A 19,745-nucleotide genomic window follows, 5' to 3' on the forward strand; every position below is an offset into this window, starting at 1 on the left:
TGATCTTCTCTCTACAAAGGCTTTTCTCAGGAGCCGACTGCCCTCTGCTTGGGTCATCTGGAGAAGGATTAGGAAGAGCTGCTGGCCACCTTGCCTTACACCTCCTGCACAACACCCACTTCACTAACCGAGTCCTGACCTCCATTCTTTCCTGGGCCTCTTGCAGGTGGGGGCCAGCGGGTGAGCAGGCCTATCTTTGGAGTATAAGATGCACCCAGATTTTCATCCTCATTTGGGGGGGAAGGTGTGTCTTATACTCTGAAAAATATGGTATGTCAAAATTGAACAGCCCTCTCTCAACAGAGGGGGAGGAATACCACACCATCTATTTCCAGTCTATTGCACAGCACAGTCCTTCCAACAGTTCCAAGGGGACTCCATACCCATTTGCATTACTCAGGTGAATTTGAGGACATAGATTAACCTCCAGGACATAGATAAACCTCCAGTGCTAAAAGAATGCAAATGACTAGCTCTCTGCAAGAAGTAATCCTTCCATTCCCAACCATCCAGTCACAGCTGAAGAAGCTTCTTGGATAAGAAGGGAAACTTCTTCAAAGAAAAACCAGAAAGCCCAGTTGTCTCTTGAAAAAGCACCTTTTGGAGAACCATGTCTTGGATGACTAAGAATCTCCAATAGCTATTGTGCAATTATTGATTCAACCCACTCATGCTATTGCTTTGATAAGATTCTATACGAATACATCTCCATATCCTATGAGTGCCCTGGGGTCATGGTATACTTTATATGTAAAATTTTTGCATCAATTTTCAAATGGGATTCTTATGGGCAGTTCAATCAATACCGTCTCTACTTACAATCCATGTCTAAGTCCAGTGAAGTTTGCTTTCTAATAGGTGTTTTTAAATTTTCACCCCAATGCATGTTTTTTTATCATGATAATATGAGGATTCCCACTAGTAAAGAAAGACAATGTCAGAGACTGCTCCAACTATCACACAATTGCATTTTTCATGCAAGCAAGATTCTGCAAAAGGTCATTAAACAGAGGGCACAGAATGTCATTGATCAAGAGTTATCTGATGTACAAGTTGGTTTTATAAAGGGGCGTGTTATTCGAGATCTTATTGCCAATATTAGATCGATTATGGAAAAGGCATGAGAATATCAAAAAGGGACTATATATGTGTTTTATCGATTACAGAAAAGCTTTTGACTGTGTAGAACACAATAAGCCATGGGCAGCTCTGCTTGATCTTGGTGTCCCCACCTTATCAGACTTTTCAGATCAGTATATACTGATCAGAAAGCAAAAGCGAGAGGACTTTATGGCGACACAGATTAGTTCAGAATCAGTAAGGGATTTAATTTTATTACCATTTTAATCACTATTTTTGTTCAATCTGCATGCTGAATTGATCATTAGAAAATTAGATCTGAACTGATCTGATGCTGGAGTGAAAATTGGGGAAAGAACCATAAATAATTTGCGGTACACGGATGATACAATACTATTAACTGAAAATAAGGAAGAATAATCTGGAAAATCAAGGATGAAAATGAAAAAGTAGGATTGAGTCTTAACATCAGAAGAACCAAGATAATAACAACAGCTATAGATGGACACATGATGTTTAAAATCTATAAGGAGGAAATAGAATTAGTTACAAAATTTACTTTTCTTGGATGAAAAATTGTTCAGGATTCTACTCCTGAAATCAAACACAGGATAACCTTAGACTGCACTGCAGTGGTTAACATGAATAAGATCTGGAAGAACAGAGATATTGATATAAATACCAAAAGACTTGTTAGGGAACTCTATAATGATGAATGGGTGTGGGAGATCCATTCCAAGTCTCTAAGAATGGCTGATAGACGAAGAATTGACACCTTTGAACTGTAATGCTGGCATAAATTATTGCGTATATCATGGATAGCTACAGCAACAAAGATAGAGGTGCTGAATCATATAAAACCAAACATATAATTAGAAACCAAAATCACAAGATTATGTCTGATTTACTTTGGCCATGTCCTGCATGCAATTTCATCGGAAAAGTCAATGATACTAGGAATGGTTAGTTGAACAAGAAGAAAGGGCAAGCAAAGAACATGCTGCTTTGAAAACTCAAATCTGATAGAAAGATTAACATCAAACAATTGAAAAAAAGCTGTGCCTGACAGGGTAGAATGGAGAGCACTTACCTAAAAAGGCCCCACAAGTTGGACAAGACTGGTGGTTAAAACAAACAAAAAATATGAGGTTTCTAGCTAGTGGTGAAATTCATTTTTTTTACTACCGGTTCTGTGGGTGTGGCGTGAGGGCATGGCCAGAGAAGGAATTTGCAAAATCTCGATTCCCTCCCCACTCCTGGGGAAAGGATATTGCAAAATCTCCATTCCCACTCACTCTTGGGCCAGCCAGAACTGGTATTTTCCAGTTCTCCGAACTACTCAAAATTTCTGCTATCGGTTCTCCAGAACCTGTCAGAACCTGCTGAATTTCACCCCTGCCTCTAGCCTTATTTAGGAAATACATTTGCATATTGGTCTCAACATAAATTACAGGTAAGCAGCCTCTTCCTCTATAAACCAATGAAGAACCGGTATACACTCAAATGTTTCTATATCAACTATTGTACTAACAATGGAGGATTCTAATTTACATTTATTTATTTACGTAGAGGCTGACAAATGTGTTAAAAAATAAAACCATAAGTAATAATAAAACCATAAAATAGTAAGAAACAAACCCTATGAGGTTGAAAAAAATAATTCCTCAAGCAAATAAATTTGTACAGAAGCTTGGTTTTCACCTTGGAGTGAAAGCCAGGTTTTCAAAAACTTCCTGAACATCATCAGGGTAGGAGCCATGTGAAGCTTGGTGGGGCGAGGGGAGATGTTCTAGATAACAAGTGCTACATCATAAAAATACTATGAATGGCTTAGGTAGCAAGAAGCACCTTGAATTGTGACTAAAACTGAATGGTGAGCAGTGTAGCTCTCTGAGTAGTATTGTCACAAGAGCATACCAACATTCACCAGTTGTTACCTTCATTTTAGACCACAGGTAGACTTTGAGTGGTCTCAAAGTGCAACTATGTAGACTACATTGCAATAATCCTGTCATGAGATGACTAAAGCATGAGTGACTACCTGGCCCATCTCCTGATTCAATAACAGGTACAACTGATACACAAGATGAATCTTGGAAAGTGCCTTCTTTGTCCCAATAGCTATTTTTTCTTCAAGTAGTTGTTTCATACTCAATAAGCAAATCTAACTGTGCCCAGTCCTGAATTACTGTCCCATCTAGGACAGTTAAGAGGCCAAAATAGTCATAGCCTTCTGGAACTTCTACCTCAAATCCCCTATCATACTTCAGTTCCTTTTTTCCTTCATGTCCTGTTTCTGGCTGCTTTAATTAAGAAGCATTTAAGATTACAGACTAGTTTGTACTATCAGTAGTTGATCTTCTAAGGTGTGATGGGGGCTGCTCCATCATATTAAAAAAGCCTTGCCTGAGGGAAGCTTTAGAAAAAATAATTCAAGGATAGGAGAGTTCCATTTTTAAAATAAGTTTCACAAGGAAAATGGATAAGTAAATTTATAAAGAAGGGTACCCTAATTTTGAAAGTGTCTAATTTAATAGAGAGTATGGGAAAATTAGTTGAAAAATTGGAATTCCTATTTTTAAATGCATTAATTGTTGGCTGTAACCACATTTAATCTCATAAAATACACCCTCTTATTTAAAGGCCAGAATAGGCTCATCATAGTGAATATCATGCATCTATATGCTGTTAATACTATTTCTTTTTTTCTATATCAGAAAAAGCAGATTTCCTATCTGCTGAAATGAATACATGAGTTGTTACTGTGTTCAGTTGCATTAGCTGGTTTTGTTACACAATGCTATAATTAGTAACCAAGTAAGTGTTGATTACTTGAATTTATTTTTATAAGGTTTTTTAAACTCAAACTTTTGTTCTTCTTGTTGTTTAAAGATAAATGTAAAGATGAATGCTTCACAAATATTTAAAATAATTTAAACTTAACCCTGTACAATATTCCATTTTTTTGTTCATATTAGAAGAAACAGTCTTCTGAAACAAGATGAATTTGTCTGGCATTTTAAGACTCTCTTATCTGACTTTACATGGTGAAAGGCAGCTTCAGATCTTAGTTACCAAATAATTCATGCATCGCTAGCAGACATTAAAATTTGAAAAAGGAACAGCAGCAAAAAAATAAAAAAGAAGACAGAAAGCTTGAAGGAGAATTTTCTTTCAGTAAATTAGTGACTATGACAAGGTTATGTACCATTCCAGAGGGATGAAGTGTCTAACCTTTTAGCTTCAAGAGGCTTTGTGCTTTTCATTTTCTGCTGGATAAAAGCTTAATATGGATTAAAGGGCAGATTCTTTTTTTAAAAATTCAGATAAAGCTATATCTAGATTTTATACTTCATTATTTATTATGTGCAGTATAAAAATATACACCCTGCATGCATTAATATATATGCTTTGTTGCATATATGGCATACTATATGATTTTATATATAAACAGATCTAAACATAAGATTGTATGTTATTTTAAGGAACTAGCAAATCAAGAGCTAAACATTGTTTTAATACTTCATTAAGTTACGCAACTACTCTGAATGCAAACTCATTAATGTGCCTCTTAATTCTTAAGAACAATTATTAGATATAAACGTGGATTTGATGTAGAGTAAAACTGCTAGTCTTTTTAATGCAGCATTTGAAACAATTTCATCTGTAACTTTTATCATATGTAAATATGTTTTAGGTGAAACATTTTAATACTTTATACTATTATTAAAGGCATAAGAACAAACAAATCAGTTTCAATCCAGCAGGAAATCACACCATATGTTTCAGATAAAGATCTCTTCTGTCTCTTCCTTCTGAAATAATTTTTCCTGGAAACATGAAAAAATTAACATGACTTTGTATACTTGCTTAGATTGTTGCCATGATAGAGCTATACAGTTTTTGTGACAATTACCTTATTTTTTTCATTTAGAGGAACTTAAAAGTAAAGGTGAAACACTTAATAATACTCTGTTATTAATGCCTTCCTTCCTTCTTTCCTTTCCCCATAGCAGTCAGTTCAATGTTTGGTGGCTTGTATATGGTCATTGGATTCCTGTTAAGTATGAAATCTATCAATTATTTAAAAAGGATTCAGTAAGTACTGAATCATTTTTTTTGAGAAGAGCTAAAAGCTTCCTGAGTTGAGCAGTTCTGACATCAAAGAACCTCTGCCCATTCTTGCATTCCACCATGGGAAGCACTACTTCTAAGGTGGCCCCAACCTATCAGGCAGTGGTAGAAGAGAAGCATGACTTAGTCAGGAGGGACAGGCTTAGGAAAGAAGATGCAACCAAGAATGGTGATGGTGAGAGATGAATATCATGCCAGAAAGGTCTCTCTGGACAAAGAATGTGAGAAGGAGGAAATAAGATCGCTGCTAGGTAAGAAAATAAGGAAACACAGAATATGAAAAAGACTTCATAAAAATATCACTTTGTTCAACAGGGAAAGAGAAGAAATAGAAAACCAGTATTTGGGTTTCCTAGATTACATAGATATGTTCTGACAAAAATACTATGTGTCAACTAAGTAATAAAAGTAAATATTAGTATACTCGCTAAGATAAGGCTGACAGCTAAATGGTTAAAGTAAAATGGCATTTCTCATCTCTTTTTCAAAATAGCCATGCTTCATGATAATCTTCATTACAGTCTTTCTATTCTGGAACGTCTATTCACTGATTAAAAAAATATTATTTATTTTCTAGTATGTTTCAGAGTGTCTCTAAAAAGACTCACAATTTTTGGAGAGAAAATCTTGACTAAGAAATAAATATTCTAAAACATTCATGTTCAAATTCTCTGTTATAACTTTGTGGTAATGGCATTGCAGTTGGGTTGTAATCTTTACACATACATATAAGTGACAAATCATTTTATTAATCGCATCATGCCAAGAACAACTTTAGTATCATAAAAAATGAATACATTTTGAGAAAATCCTCAGCTACTTTTCCCTTCATCCTGAAAATATTGATAAACATAATTAATTTAAAGCATTTCTACAGCTTTGAATATGTGTGAAAAAATATTTTGTTTGTATTCAGTTAAGCAATATAAACTGTAAATTAATATGTGGACAGTAAATACTGTTGTTTGACTTGGTTTGGAATTCTTGGTTTTCTTTGCCCTGAGGCCTTGGTAATATATTTCTAAAAGGCTATAATCATCATAAATAAAATATGCAGCCATGACAATTACAGAATCCCATATCCATAATATTGCTAGTTATTCAAATATAATTTGGGACCCTGAGAAATATAACACACTGTTCCTACATGTAATTCACTGCTTAACATCCGGTTTATCACTTAATCACATTTTCAATATACTGCATCATTATTATCCATGTAATCAGATACTTTTTGAAATATTAAACCAAAATGCATGTATTAATAAAATGTGTCTCACATAACTGAAACTGTAGGAAGAGACTAAGTACATCAGGATGGGAACACTTGTGTAGCAATGTTTGGATTTGGACAAAAAAAGGTTAGACAGAATAGAACAGTGGCCAAACCAGAATGTGTGTGCATGTACATGCACTGGAGCGCCAGAAACCAGAAGACCAACTGGCTGGTGTGCACAAGCCTCTTTTTTGGGGGCCATTTTTCAGGCCATTTTCAGGTGATTTTTTGGGTGGTTTTAGGTTGGTTTTTTGGGGGCATTTTCAGGCCATTTTTGACCTGAAAATGCCCAAAAATCAGAATGAAAACAGACCAAAAACCAGCCTGTTTTTTGGTCCATTTTTAGGCCGTATTTCAAGCTGTTTTCAGGCTGTTTTTCAGTCCAAAAACAGCCCAAAAATGACACGAAAAATGGCCTGTTGGTTTCCAAACTTCTGGTAGGCCTGTTTTGGCCTGTTTGGTTTCCCATTTTTCGCCACACAGGCTCTGGAGGCTTTCCTGAAGGCTGGGGAGGGTGAAAATGGCCTCTCTCCACCCTTTGGAAGTCCAAAAATCAGCTGGCCAGTGCACACATTCCCTCAGATATGGCTCCACGTGCCAGTTGTGGCATGCATGCCATAGATTCACCATCATGGAACTAATGTCTGTGAGTGCAAATTTACATGTGAACTGATTAAAATAAATATCACAATTGTCGTTAATAAGATGAAGTAAAATATGTTAGTAATTTTGAGCATTCAAAAATGTATTTAAGAATATACTATAATTTTTCATAGGTAAACAAAATAATTCTGAGGTTGTGATTAGTAATTTTAAAAAGTCTTTAAAACTGTTGTTATTATGTCTGGTGAAAAGTTTTTCATTTATCCTAGATATTTATCTACTTGTATAGCAAACCTTAGGTTAAGGATGAAGGTTTGGCAATTTCTGAATGGAGTTATCCTTAATACATCATATGTGTATTATTATTCATAACAACATGTCAGGCTTAGTATTATGTGATTGACAGCTTATATAGTCAGTAAAATTCTAGAGAAAGCTTTGTTTAGCAGTTAGAAAGATTTTATGAAATCATTCTCACTTGCTTGCCCTTTTAGAAATAAAAGCTAATTAACTTCTTGCACAAGCCAATTTGCAGGTACATTGTAAGCACAGGTTAGAATTAAGGAGCAGTAATTGCTTATAATGATGATCAGCATAACTGATGTGATAAATTATGATTAATGAGTAAATTAGCAGTGAATGCTATAAATGACTGCTATGAAAATTATTTTAAAAAGAAATGAAGGGCAACCAAACCTACTAAGTGTGCTAGATATGTTAGTAATATTAACTCTTAGATGAAATATTAAAACTTTGGCATAATTCCTAATACTTATCTGTTATTCTTATTGATTCATTTATGTACAAAGAACAGATTTGACAATCTGTAGCCGAAAGGGCTTAGAATCTACAAATAGATACAAATAGCAACATCGGAAGGATGGGAAAGAAATAGCAGTGATAAACCACTTAGCAGAATATTGTATTACTGCTCACTTTTAGCTCATAGCTGGGAATTGTAATTTAGAAACAAGGCAGGCTAAAAGTTCCAATGACTGTAATGTTGTATATTTCTGTATTGAATGTTCTGACAGTATGTATAGATGGATGGACATAATGAATACTATTTTTATATTCAAAAGAAAATGATTTAAGATAAAGAAAAGCAACAGTACATGGAACCCATCCCTTAATGTTTTGGAGATTCTCAGTCATCTAAATATTTAAGATTGCTGCCTGTAAAAGAAGGTGGTTGAATTCACTGCCCACTGAGCTCCTCCCAAATAATTTCATAATGATTGGAAGCCCATCTGAATGGTTTCATGTCATGACTCAGGGGAAGAGCAGCTGATCCAATCAATCGATGGATCAAGTTCCTCTCACAATAAGGCTTTTAATATATTTTAACTAACAGGAATTATGATGAAAAAAATCACAGAAATAAAACATGTTTACGTACTTAAATTATAGTCTTAATAAAAATATAAATTATAGTCTTAATAAAAATATAAACTCTAATAGGAATAGTTATTAGCTTTAATCTTGATTTTCTTATCAATTTTGAAAATAAAACACTCAAATGAAGTATAAATTCCACACGAAAATTGAATGTATTTATAAAGGTAAAGGTCATTAATTGTTAATTAAGTAATTGCATTTGATGAAACCACTTTCCATCCCTTCTAGAATGGATTAAGTATGCAAGGTTTTAGACTGGCACTAAGTTTACAGTTAGCTTGTACTTGCTATATTTGTAGTTAATTTTCTGCTTAATTCTAGGTTGCTTCTGACCTATCTGGGCACTAGAAACACAATTTGCCTATACCTTCTCTAGCAGTTATCCATTCCTTCTTGTTAGGTGCTAAGGATATATAGTGTTCAGAATCATTTTCAAGATATCTGGGCACTACAAACACAATTCGCCTATACTTTCTCTAGCAGTTGTGTCTTTTCCCAGGAAAAGGCCTACTTACAGTATCATAAATATATAATTCATGTTATCTTGAGCTGTCATAATATGAAATATTGCAAGTTACAGTTTTATAATTGGTATGATTGGGTCAGGTATATGGAAATATATTTCTTCCCCTACAAGTGATGTTTTTGTTTATGATTTTGCTTTCAGCTTTATTCCTCTCCCCTCCACCTAACGTTTAGATAACAGCAGTTGAGGCACTAGGCAAAATCTTGAGGCAGGAATTTGGCAGTTCTGTCTCTAGACAGAACTCAGAACGGTTCAAGGACTCAATGACTTTCTGTTCCACAATGAATCATAAATGGGCCCTATTCTATTGATATGAACTGTAGGCTTCCCTTGATAAGCTAAACTATAAGTAGCTAAATTAGCATTAAGCATATACTGTAAAAAAAAAGATAAAGGATCACTGCGGATTTTACTCTGCTAGTCATTGCCAACTCTATGAGGTGGAACCTATTTATCTGTATGCATTTGCATGTTTTCAAACTGTTAGGTTGGCAGGAGCTAGGGCAAGGACAGCAGCTCACCCCATCGCATGGTACTCGGGTCTTGAACCTGGACTGCAGGCTTTTCAGCCCACAAGCCCAGTTTCTTAACTATTGAACCACTACGCCACCATATCCTGTAAGCATATACTGTAAGAGCTTCTTAAATGTTTTATTATAGAACAAATGATGAATCAATTACAAAATAATTCTTTTGATTCAGTGGTGGGTTTCAATTTATTTTACTACCGGTTTGCTCGTGCACACACATATGCAGAAGCATCGGGGTGGGTTGGCGGAGCCTCCCCCCCACTGCCTCTACTGGTTCGTCCAATCCAGGGTGAACCAGCAGAAACCCACCTCTGTTTTGACTTCAACGTAAAGGGATTCAATTTCTGTTTATAGTAAAATTAAAATTCTTGTGTCTCTTTCTTCTGATTATGTACATACTATTATAGAACCATTCTCTTTTGGGTGGTAAGGTTGTTTTCCATTCCTCTTTTGTTTTGGTCATGGCCTGTTCCAATATCAGACTGTTTTCCTCATGACCATGTGAAAACTATTTCACACAATTGTGGTGGACCTTCTCTTCTGTCTTCAGTTGAGTAGAAAACATCCAGCAGTTCTGTTGCCACTGACTAGATCTTTGCCTAATACTAGATCAATCAATATAAGTTTTAATAACAACAATCACCACAAAAATGTTGTGAGGCTTGTATAGTTCTAACACAAAATCATTCATATGTATCGGTCTAGCTGATATATTACTTGATAATACATTGTTTTCGGAGGCTGAAGTTTATTGTTGGTCAACCATTCAATCATTTCCAACTCATGACCCAAGAACAGACACCAGGATCGGGCTTTTTTTAGTAGTTGCTCTTTCAGTTATTATAAGCTCATAGTAGCATCTAGCTGTTTTGTCTTCTATTGACCTCTTTTGATTGCCTTTCATTTTTTCAAATGAAAAATAATCTTGCCTTTCCATTACATCTTCAAAATAGATCTAGCTTCATTATTAGTGTTTTCGATGAACAGTTTGATTTTATTTCATCTAGTGTTGAATTATTTGTTCTCCTTGTACTCCAATTTTTTCTTAACAATCTTCTCCGACACTACATTTCAAAGACATCTGTTTTTCTTTATTTGATGGTTCTCACCTTTGCTGTTACTCTGATACTTTTGCACATTAATATGCTATTTAGATTTGTCAACTTTTGCCCATAATCTCCTTATTTTTGGCTACTGTTACCATCTCTTTGAATTTTTGAGCCTAAGTAAAGTCTTAAGCAGAAACTATTAATTTCTTAATTGCAGTCTTTGCTACACGTGGTTTCTGTTTTTGATAGAAATGGTCCATGGAACAAGTCAAATATTTATGGAGAACAGTTTTCTAAGTTGGGTAATTACATCAGCACAGCTTTGCTATAAAATTTTAATTTTAGATTTGTATGGTATTTTAAAATATAGCATATTGATTATGATGTTATAATTGAAGACTGTACAGCAAGCAGGGAACTGCAATTTTATTTTATTTTCTAGTTTATGCATTATATATTTGTATGTATAAGATTTCTGACAATATCAGCATGTATAATATGTTAAGTCCTGCCTGGAACTGGCATATTATAATGTAGCCAATTGTGTTGCAGGTAGTTCTTGACTTACGATCATAATGGAGCCTACCCCTTACAATTGCAAGTTGTGAAGGTTGTAAAGCAGATCACTGACCTGATTTTGTAACCTTTTATGCAAATTTGATCATGTGACTGTGAAGGAGTGACTATAAGAACTGTGGAAGTGGTTTGTCTGTAGCCCCAGGGAGGTCCATTGTAACTTAAAACCAGTGGTGAAATTCAATTTATTTTACTACTGGTTCTGTGGGTGTGGCAGGGGAAAGATACTGCAAAATCTCCATTCCCACCCCACCCCAGGGGAAGGTTACTGCAAAATCCCCATTTCCTCCTGATCAGCTGGGACTCGGGAGGCAATGAATAGATGGGGCTGGGACCAGTCAGAGGTGATATTTATTGGTTCTCCAAACTACTCAAAATTTTCGCTACCGGTTCTCCAGAACTGGTCAGAACCTGCTGAATTTCACCCCAGTTTGAACGGTTCCTAAGTGACAAATCGTAACTCAAGGACTATCTGTATATCAGCTCGCCTTTTCTTTCAAAACTTTGCTCTGAAAGTTAATATTATTTGTTTTGGTTTAATATTTCTGACATCCTGACACATTATTTTGGTGAGTTCTTGCTTAGATTTATTTTACTCTTTCCTTTTTTAGCACCACCAAAGTTTGCAAGAACACCTGTTGACCAGACAGGGGTCTCTGGAGGAGTTGCCTCATTCATCTGTCAAGCTACAGGAGACCCAAGGCCTAAAATTGTCTGGAACAAGAAGGGCAAAAAAGTCAGCAATCAGAGATTTGAGGTATTAGGTCCATTGTTCTGTTCCTCTGAAAACCATTACTTTAACATTCCTTGATTATTCCATTTCTGTTTCTGAATAGTATACTTTTAAACAACAGCAGTGATTTTCTTTCAGAAAAAAAAAATTTGTTTCAGACTTTTCCTTAAAGAAGAATTTCATTTTTGTTTAGAAGGTTATAGCTCTTGATCAGTGGTGAAATTCATTTTTTTTTACTACTGGTTCCTTGGGTGTTGCTTGGTGGGCATGGCAGAGGAAGGATACTGCAAAATCTCCATTCCTACCCCATTTCAGGGGAAAGATACTGCAAAATCCTCATTCCCTCCCCACTCCTGGGAGAAAAATACTGCAAAAACTTCATTCCCACCCCACTCTGGGGCCAGCCAGAAGTGGTATTTACCGGTTCTCTGAATTACTCAAAATTTCCCCTACCGGTTCTCCAGAACCTGTCAGAACCTGCTGAATTTCACCCATGCTCTTGATCCTACAAAGTTGTTCTGTGATTTTTTTTTTTTATATTCCCTATTTATGTAGTAACTAGTTACTATTGACTTACCTGTGGATTAATGGCAAAAACATATGTACATAGTTCCTAAGGTCACCATTAGGAGTACTGTGTAGAAACCAGCCAAAGGGTTAGAATTATGATACTGGGCATAATAAGATTGGTTATTTTAACAAGTATTAAGAATCAATTTTATTCATACATTAAATACTGTAGATGTTTTTGTTTTTTAAAAAAGCAAATGGTGATGTCAGGGTAAGGGAAATAAAACAGAAACATTAGAACAAAAATAATAACTGCCTCACTGTTTGTTTCCTGATGAGAAAACATGCATGTTGATAAATAAAATGAAAATAGATGAGTTGAAAAAATAGTATACAATACATTTTGATAGCATATTTCCCCTTCAGAATGCTGTTAATCTTCTTTACTCTTTTGCCTTTAACATATAGATCCCCTTTTTAAAAATGTTGGGTAAAAACCCCTAATTTTTTTTAGCGAAATTTAAAATACATTGTATAAGCAATGAGACCAAAACCAAAACTCCACAATTTTTATGAGTCTTGTTCTTCTATGTAGCCATAGACTATTTACTCTGCATATCATTTGGCATATCTAAACTTTATTAAGAATTTATATGATATGATATAATTGATAACATTTAAGAAATCTTTCAATCATTTTTTCTCTGAAACTGAAATATAGACATGTTTCAATTTCAGAGAACCTGAAATAAGCCATGTTCCTCCCTGAGAGAACCAATATGAAAGAACATTTTTCTTCCTCCATCCTTTTGGTTCCCCTTGATTTTCAGGTTGATTTATTTTTTAGATCACTTCGCCTAAAATCTTCAACCAGACTACTTACAGAATCCTACTGGCATTTTATTACTTCTCCACCAGTGTAACTTTATGCTAAGTTGACCACCAGTTTTAGCCTCAAGATCTTTTTTTTTTCAGAGAGGTTCACTCAAACTAAAAAAAGAAAGTTCTCAACAGCTCCAAGCTCTGCTTTATTCAACCATACACCAACTCTCAGTTGTCTTTTCACAATAAACTTTAATTTCCATTGATTCTTTGCAATTTGAAAAGAATGTCCAAAAGCTCTGTTCAATCATCTTTCAGAAGATCCTATTGTCAATTCAAGTGTGTTGACTGCTGGTTATTTTTTGTCTGTTAAAGCTCTGTAATATCTACAAAGTAGCAGCCATAAATGTCCTGATTCTAAAACCAGGCATAGTAATTATATTTTAACCTCACTCAGAAGAATTATGAGAATGTGCAGTTCACAATATGTTATAATAAGAAAATTAACTAAACAACATGTTTTGTTGTATTTCATAATAAAATGGATGGAGAGCCACTAACACAGAGCCATAGTTAAATGCTGCATTTTCCTTTCTATTCTCTCCTTTTTTTGACCAGGAAGAACACTGTTATGAATTCTCTTGATGAAAGTTTTCTTGAACGTCTTTGTTCCCATGGGTCTTTAATTACACTGTGAATCCTACATTTAAATCATGCTTCACTTGTTAAAAAGAATTTAATTAAAATATGCCTGAATAATTGTTTTTTACTGGGACTGCATTTGCTTTGGAGCCCATGTGAGATTTTACATAGTACCTGTTGGCAACTGTTTAAATTAATTAAACATTTTTACTTAAGTATTTCTTCCCACAATAAATCTGAACTGTCACAACTGTACATTAATGCCTGCCCTTTTTCAGCTCTAGATAATTTAATTTATGTTTATTGATATTTGTTAACTAATTGAACACATATATATATAATGATATTTGCGTGTTTTTAGAAGATGCATGTGTTCCCCAGGCAAAACAAATGTGGTAGTCTAGACTTTCCATGTATATTCTCTTCTAAGATGCAATCAATATTTCATATTTTTAACTGCAATTTGCACTATTTTAATTTATATACTCAGTATCAGCATCTGTGTTATGCCATCAGATTTTTGACAAAATAAACATTGTATCTTTCATCACTTGATAGCACATTGTTTGGCTTCATGAAATATGGAATAAAGAATTTTTAAATCTACTATATCACTCAAAAGTTTTTAGCAGGCCTTTTTTATGTTACAATTATCTTCTTGTTGTTTTTATCCAAATAGAAAAATGCATGTGTCTTTTTGAATATAAAATCTACCTGTATACTTGACATAATAATTGTTTCATATGCACAGACACACACACACACATACATATTATATATACACATACATACATGCACACCATGGATTTTCCTCCCAACAATGTTAAAGTTACAATTGATATATTTGTATTTGCCAGACTAAAGGGTCAAGATATAAACTAGGTGAAATTAATTGCTATTTATGTATAACTGTGAGTAGGATATGATTGATCTTACTATCTACAAGGGAGAGATAGCCAACCTTGTAGTTACATAATGGAGAACTAAAATTGTATAAAATATGTAATAGAATCCATGTTAGTTGATACTGAATCTTTTTCTTTTCTTCATCTATCAGGAGCATGTCTCCTAGAGGTAGGGAGATTAAAAACCGCAATGTCACAGATTCAATAATTCTGAAGGTGTTTTTTTCAAGAGGCAACCAAACTTTGTGGTTTTTTTCTTCAAAGATGTTTCGCTTCTCATCCAAGAAGTTTCTTCAGCTCTGAGCTGAAGAAGCTTCTTAGATGAGAAGTGAAACATCTTCGACAGAAAAACCAGAAAGTCCAGTTGCCTCTTAAAAGAGCACCTTTGGGACAACCATGACCTGATTGACCGAGAATCCCCATAGACATAGGTTCAATAGCTTCTGAATAAGTATGGTACCATTACATACATAATAACACAATCCTGAATAGAAACTTGTCCTGTTGGTTGTTAAGGTGAAGACTCGGATAAGATTCCCTGAAGGTAGCATTTTGAATCAGGTTTGCCTTTGAACCATTCATTCCTGCTTCCATGCATAGTCAAACAAAGGTCAGCATGATAGAAATTTTCTGTTACCTATCTCTTTGTTGGATGTGGAAACATTATCCTCTATTGAATATATCCTCAAAAGTGTGTATGAATAGTGCCTACCTGAAAGCAACTCAGTATAAATTGCATGTGCTTTTACACTCTATACGTCCTTAGGCTGTGACAGAGTAAATTTATAGTCTTCTGTGACAGAACGAATTTAAAGTTTTCTATCCCACTGCAGATATCAAAAGTATGAGACAAAATTTATAAAGCAGTAATTGTACCAAGTTTATATAGAAGATAGATTAAGAATCTTGAATGTTCAAAGCTGGATATTCACTATTCTACAGTTTTCAGTTGAAAGACGGAATGGGTGCTCTGTATAACTAAAGTACAAGTAATCATAGTTATGAGCACAATTGGGACCAAAATTTCTGTTCCTAAGCAAGGTTGTTGTTAAATGAGTTATGGCCAATTTTATGAACTTTTTTTGCCATAGTTGTTAAAACAAATCATTACAATTTGTTGTGAATCCCGTGGTTGTTAAATGAATCAGGTTTTCCCCATTCATTTTGCTTATCAGAAGCCAATTGAGAAGGTTGCAAATGATAATTACATGACTCTGGGACACTGCAACTGTCATAAAAATACTTGCCAGGTGCCAAGCACCCAGATTTTGATCTCTTAGTTGTGGGAATGCTGCAGTAGTTGTGAGGACTGGTTATAAGTAACTTTTTTCAGTGCTGTTGTAATTTCGAAAGATCAGTAAATGAATGATTGTAAATTGAAGACTACAAGTAGTCTTGATGTACATCAATTCGTTAAGTGACTGTACAAAGTTACAACAGTACTGAAAAATGATCGTTATGACCATGGAAAAAACTCACTTAACAATATCTCCCTTAGCAACATAAACTTAGGACTCAATTGTATGGTAAGTCGGGGACTATCTGTACCTTTATAGGCACAAAATAAAAATTATTCTCTAAATACTTAGGTTACCAAAACTTCTAGAATGCCTAACACCGTAATCTCATTTTTGCCCCAAAATGTCCTTATGATGAAGCAGTTTGATCTTTGTTGTTTATGTTTATATGTATTTAAGGGTTTAATATTGTATTGCCATCTGGTGGGCATCCAATACATTTTTTTAGGATTTTTTTAGGATTCAGAGATAATAGGCTGAAAATAGAGTGAAAGGCCAAAAATAATGTGTTGAGAGTTATGGTATTACAAAGGAAGAGAGGTATATCATTCCACATTTCTTCAGCTTTCCAGGAATGGTAGCAGCTGGAACAGACAATGAAAGATTTTGTATAGAACTTTGTGTCTACTCTGACACAAAGTACTATGTTTAGTTTTGCAGCTTTGCATACTTTTCTTGAAGAGCTGAAAGGATAAAGGACAAACAATAACAACTGGAACAACTTTGGTAGCATATTTCTTCAATGACCTGATCATAATTTTCAGACAGTACCCCCTCAGTCAGAGATATTTTAAATATGTCATTGTCTGTTGCAGACAAGATCAAGTGATGGTCTGATAACACACTTTGTAATTCAGACAGTTGACCTATTGCTAAGAATATTTTTATGGGAAACATTATTTTTAGTATGCAGCTTTTCCTCTTCTTCTCAAGTAAGTGGTACGTTAGGAAAATCAAGAAAACTTCTTTATCTTAATTGATGCAAATGGGAATATAGATAAAGGTGAGAGTAATTTATGATACAGTGCTGCAATCTGCTAAGCTTGCTATATAACTTTTTCTAAGTCCTTGGGTGGATAAATTTACAATATAAAGCTTATATTTTCTTATGTTAAATGCAAAAATGCCTTAGCTAACTAAGTAATCCTTTCTACACAGCTGTATTTTATAAATGCAAAAGGGAAAAAATGGTCTATAAGTCACCAGTCTTCTGCCATGTTCTTATTTTGTTTGTATAAAACTTGCCAATCTCTGTCGGACCGCTGTCTATATTTTCAATGAAAATTAAATTACATGGGAATCTTACCAGAACATTTTTTCCCCAGATTTGGTACGTGAAGCAGAGTAAGTTTGGTAACAATAAAGCACAACAGTGAGAGATGTCTTCTAATTGTCTGGAAACAGACGTAGAAGGTTATTTTAGGAAACAGAAATCACATATTATTTTAATAGAAGGGCCATTTGTTAATGTTGATTGGAAGAAAGAGCCATTAATATATTTAAATATTTATTATTTATTTCTACAGCCATTCATCTTACTTCAAATTCTGGGTGGCTTCCAATCAGCCAGAGTCTAGAGCCATTGAAATTCTGAAATCAGGACCTGGGACTGAGCACCAGAAAACAGTATAACCTTTATCACAAAGATGCTTTTTCAAGAGGCAACAGGACTTAAACTTAAGAAGCTTTTTGGATGAGAAGTCTTCAAGGGGAAACTAGAAAGTCAAGTTGCCTCTTGAAAAAGCACCTTTGGGACCACTATGACCTATATGACTGAGAATCTCCGTAGAAAGTATAAGCCTTAGGCACCAAGACCACCTTTTCCAGAAATGGGCTGGGAAATGTTATGAATCCATAACATTCAACCACAGACAAATGAGAGTAGAGAAGCATAAACCTGATTAGAGATGCTTCTGCGTAGCATTCAGTGCCCCAGCACAGTCACCTAACCAATCACCTTCCTTACTCACTTCTAGTAATAAATCAAGTTCTGCAGAGGTATTTAATACATTTCAGGAATCAATCTGGTTCATGAGTAAAGGTTTCTCAGTTTTGTTAACCAATAGTTATTTTAATGGAAATGCATTTCATTTGTTCTAAGAGGCAAACTGAGGTACTAGGAAATTGAAAGGGTGTGTTCTCTATCCCAGTAGTTAAAGACTGAAATAATAATGATTGTTTTGATAATTGGATGCCAGTTTCTGCAGGTTATAGTCTGTGTGTTATCAAATGATTTTATAATACTTTGAAGTATAGAGTTATCTGTAGAATTTCATTGCCTTCAGTCATTCATTAAATATTAAGTAAAATTGGGTGTTATTATGACTACTATATTATCAGCTGCAAATATCCATACAATCATTAGATGACAGCAATGTATTAATCTATCTCTTTATTGTCATTTACCATTCATGTGAACTCTTGCCATTCAGCTATGGTAGTCCTAATATGTCCTCAGAGTTGATGCCTTGAGGAAAACTGAGATCCATTTATAGGTGTCACAATCTGATTACTGCCTGAAACTCGCTGAATATCATGGTCAGGTTCACTTCATTTTAATTTGTTGCTGTCAGCTGATCCAAAGTATATAGTACATATTTTCAAGATTCAGGATATTGATGTAGTTTGAAAAGAACTGGTGCAGTAATTGTAGATATGTATCTACTATTTTTTTATGGCTCAAATCATCGTCCTATTGTGTTCAGGTCAAAGATCAGCATAATGTCAACTAAGTTTCAGTAACACATTAACTTTTGCACTTAACTGTACTTAAAACATCACTTTTATGAATTGCAGACAGTTACCTAGGAGGAATTTAGAATAGTCCAGTTATTAATTTATACAGGATTAACCCAAGAGGTAGGCGTTTGTAACAACACCTGTGACAGCTGTTGTTTCCTTCAATAGGTAATAGAGTTTGATGATGGGTCTGGATCAGTCCTCAGAATACAACCACTGCGAACTCCACGAGATGAAGCTATTTATGAATGTGTTGCCTCCAACAGTGTTGGAGAAATAAGTGTGTCCACAAGACTTACTGTCTTGCGTGGTAAGTGTTTTTTTAAAATAATATTTTTTTAAAGTTTATTATGGTATCAAGTTTATTAGAGCTATTATAGATTTATAATAGTACGTAATACTTAAAAGTTTGTATATTGAAGGCTAGAATGTTGGGCTTTGTTTTCATCTAGAAAGAAGTATCTGATTGTAATCAGTTTGCCGTAGTCCTATATTGGAAGAGCAGTTGAGATGTTTTTCTTTTTGTGTGCCAGGTTTCCCCAGTCATAAGTGCTGGATGAGATCTCACATTAAATGATTACTGTATTTTGTGTATACATTTTAGAGATGCCAAATAATATGCATACCATATATGTATGTATAGTACAGCTAATGATAACAGAACCATGGTCCATACCTTCAGTCAGCTGTTAACATTTGCAATTGGATTAACTATATGAAATCCATGAATTGAGCTTTCCTAAGATGCATTTCACACTGAGAGTAACATAAGAAGTAAAAATACCAATTTTTAATAAAATACATTCATTGCTTTTTTACATTAAATTTTCAAAATGTTTCAAACACATTGTTTTTGGCAATTTATTTGTGATAAGCATTTATATCAAAGCTAGTACAACAAGTTGATAACTGACTGTGGCAGAT

The 19,745-nt window shown here is 34.6% G+C and overlaps 1 protein-coding gene across 1 annotated transcript in view; it reads left to right on the plus strand.

Annotated features, from left to right (window-relative positions):
• PTPRD (protein tyrosine phosphatase receptor type D) overlaps nucleotides 1-19,745 on the plus strand; it is a 270,043-nt gene that overhangs the window by 34,186 nt on the left and 216,112 nt on the right. The window contains 2 exon segments of the mRNA XM_032214325.1: nucleotides 11,784-11,929; nucleotides 18,990-19,131. Of these exon segments, the coding sequence (XP_032070216.1) occupies nucleotides 11,784-11,929; nucleotides 18,990-19,131 (288 nt within the window).

Source organism: Thamnophis elegans, chromosome 3 (assembly GCF_009769535.1).
Source record: "Thamnophis elegans isolate rThaEle1 chromosome 3, rThaEle1.pri, whole genome shotgun sequence".
Lineage (NCBI taxonomy): Eukaryota > Metazoa > Chordata > Lepidosauria > Squamata > Colubridae > Thamnophis > Thamnophis elegans.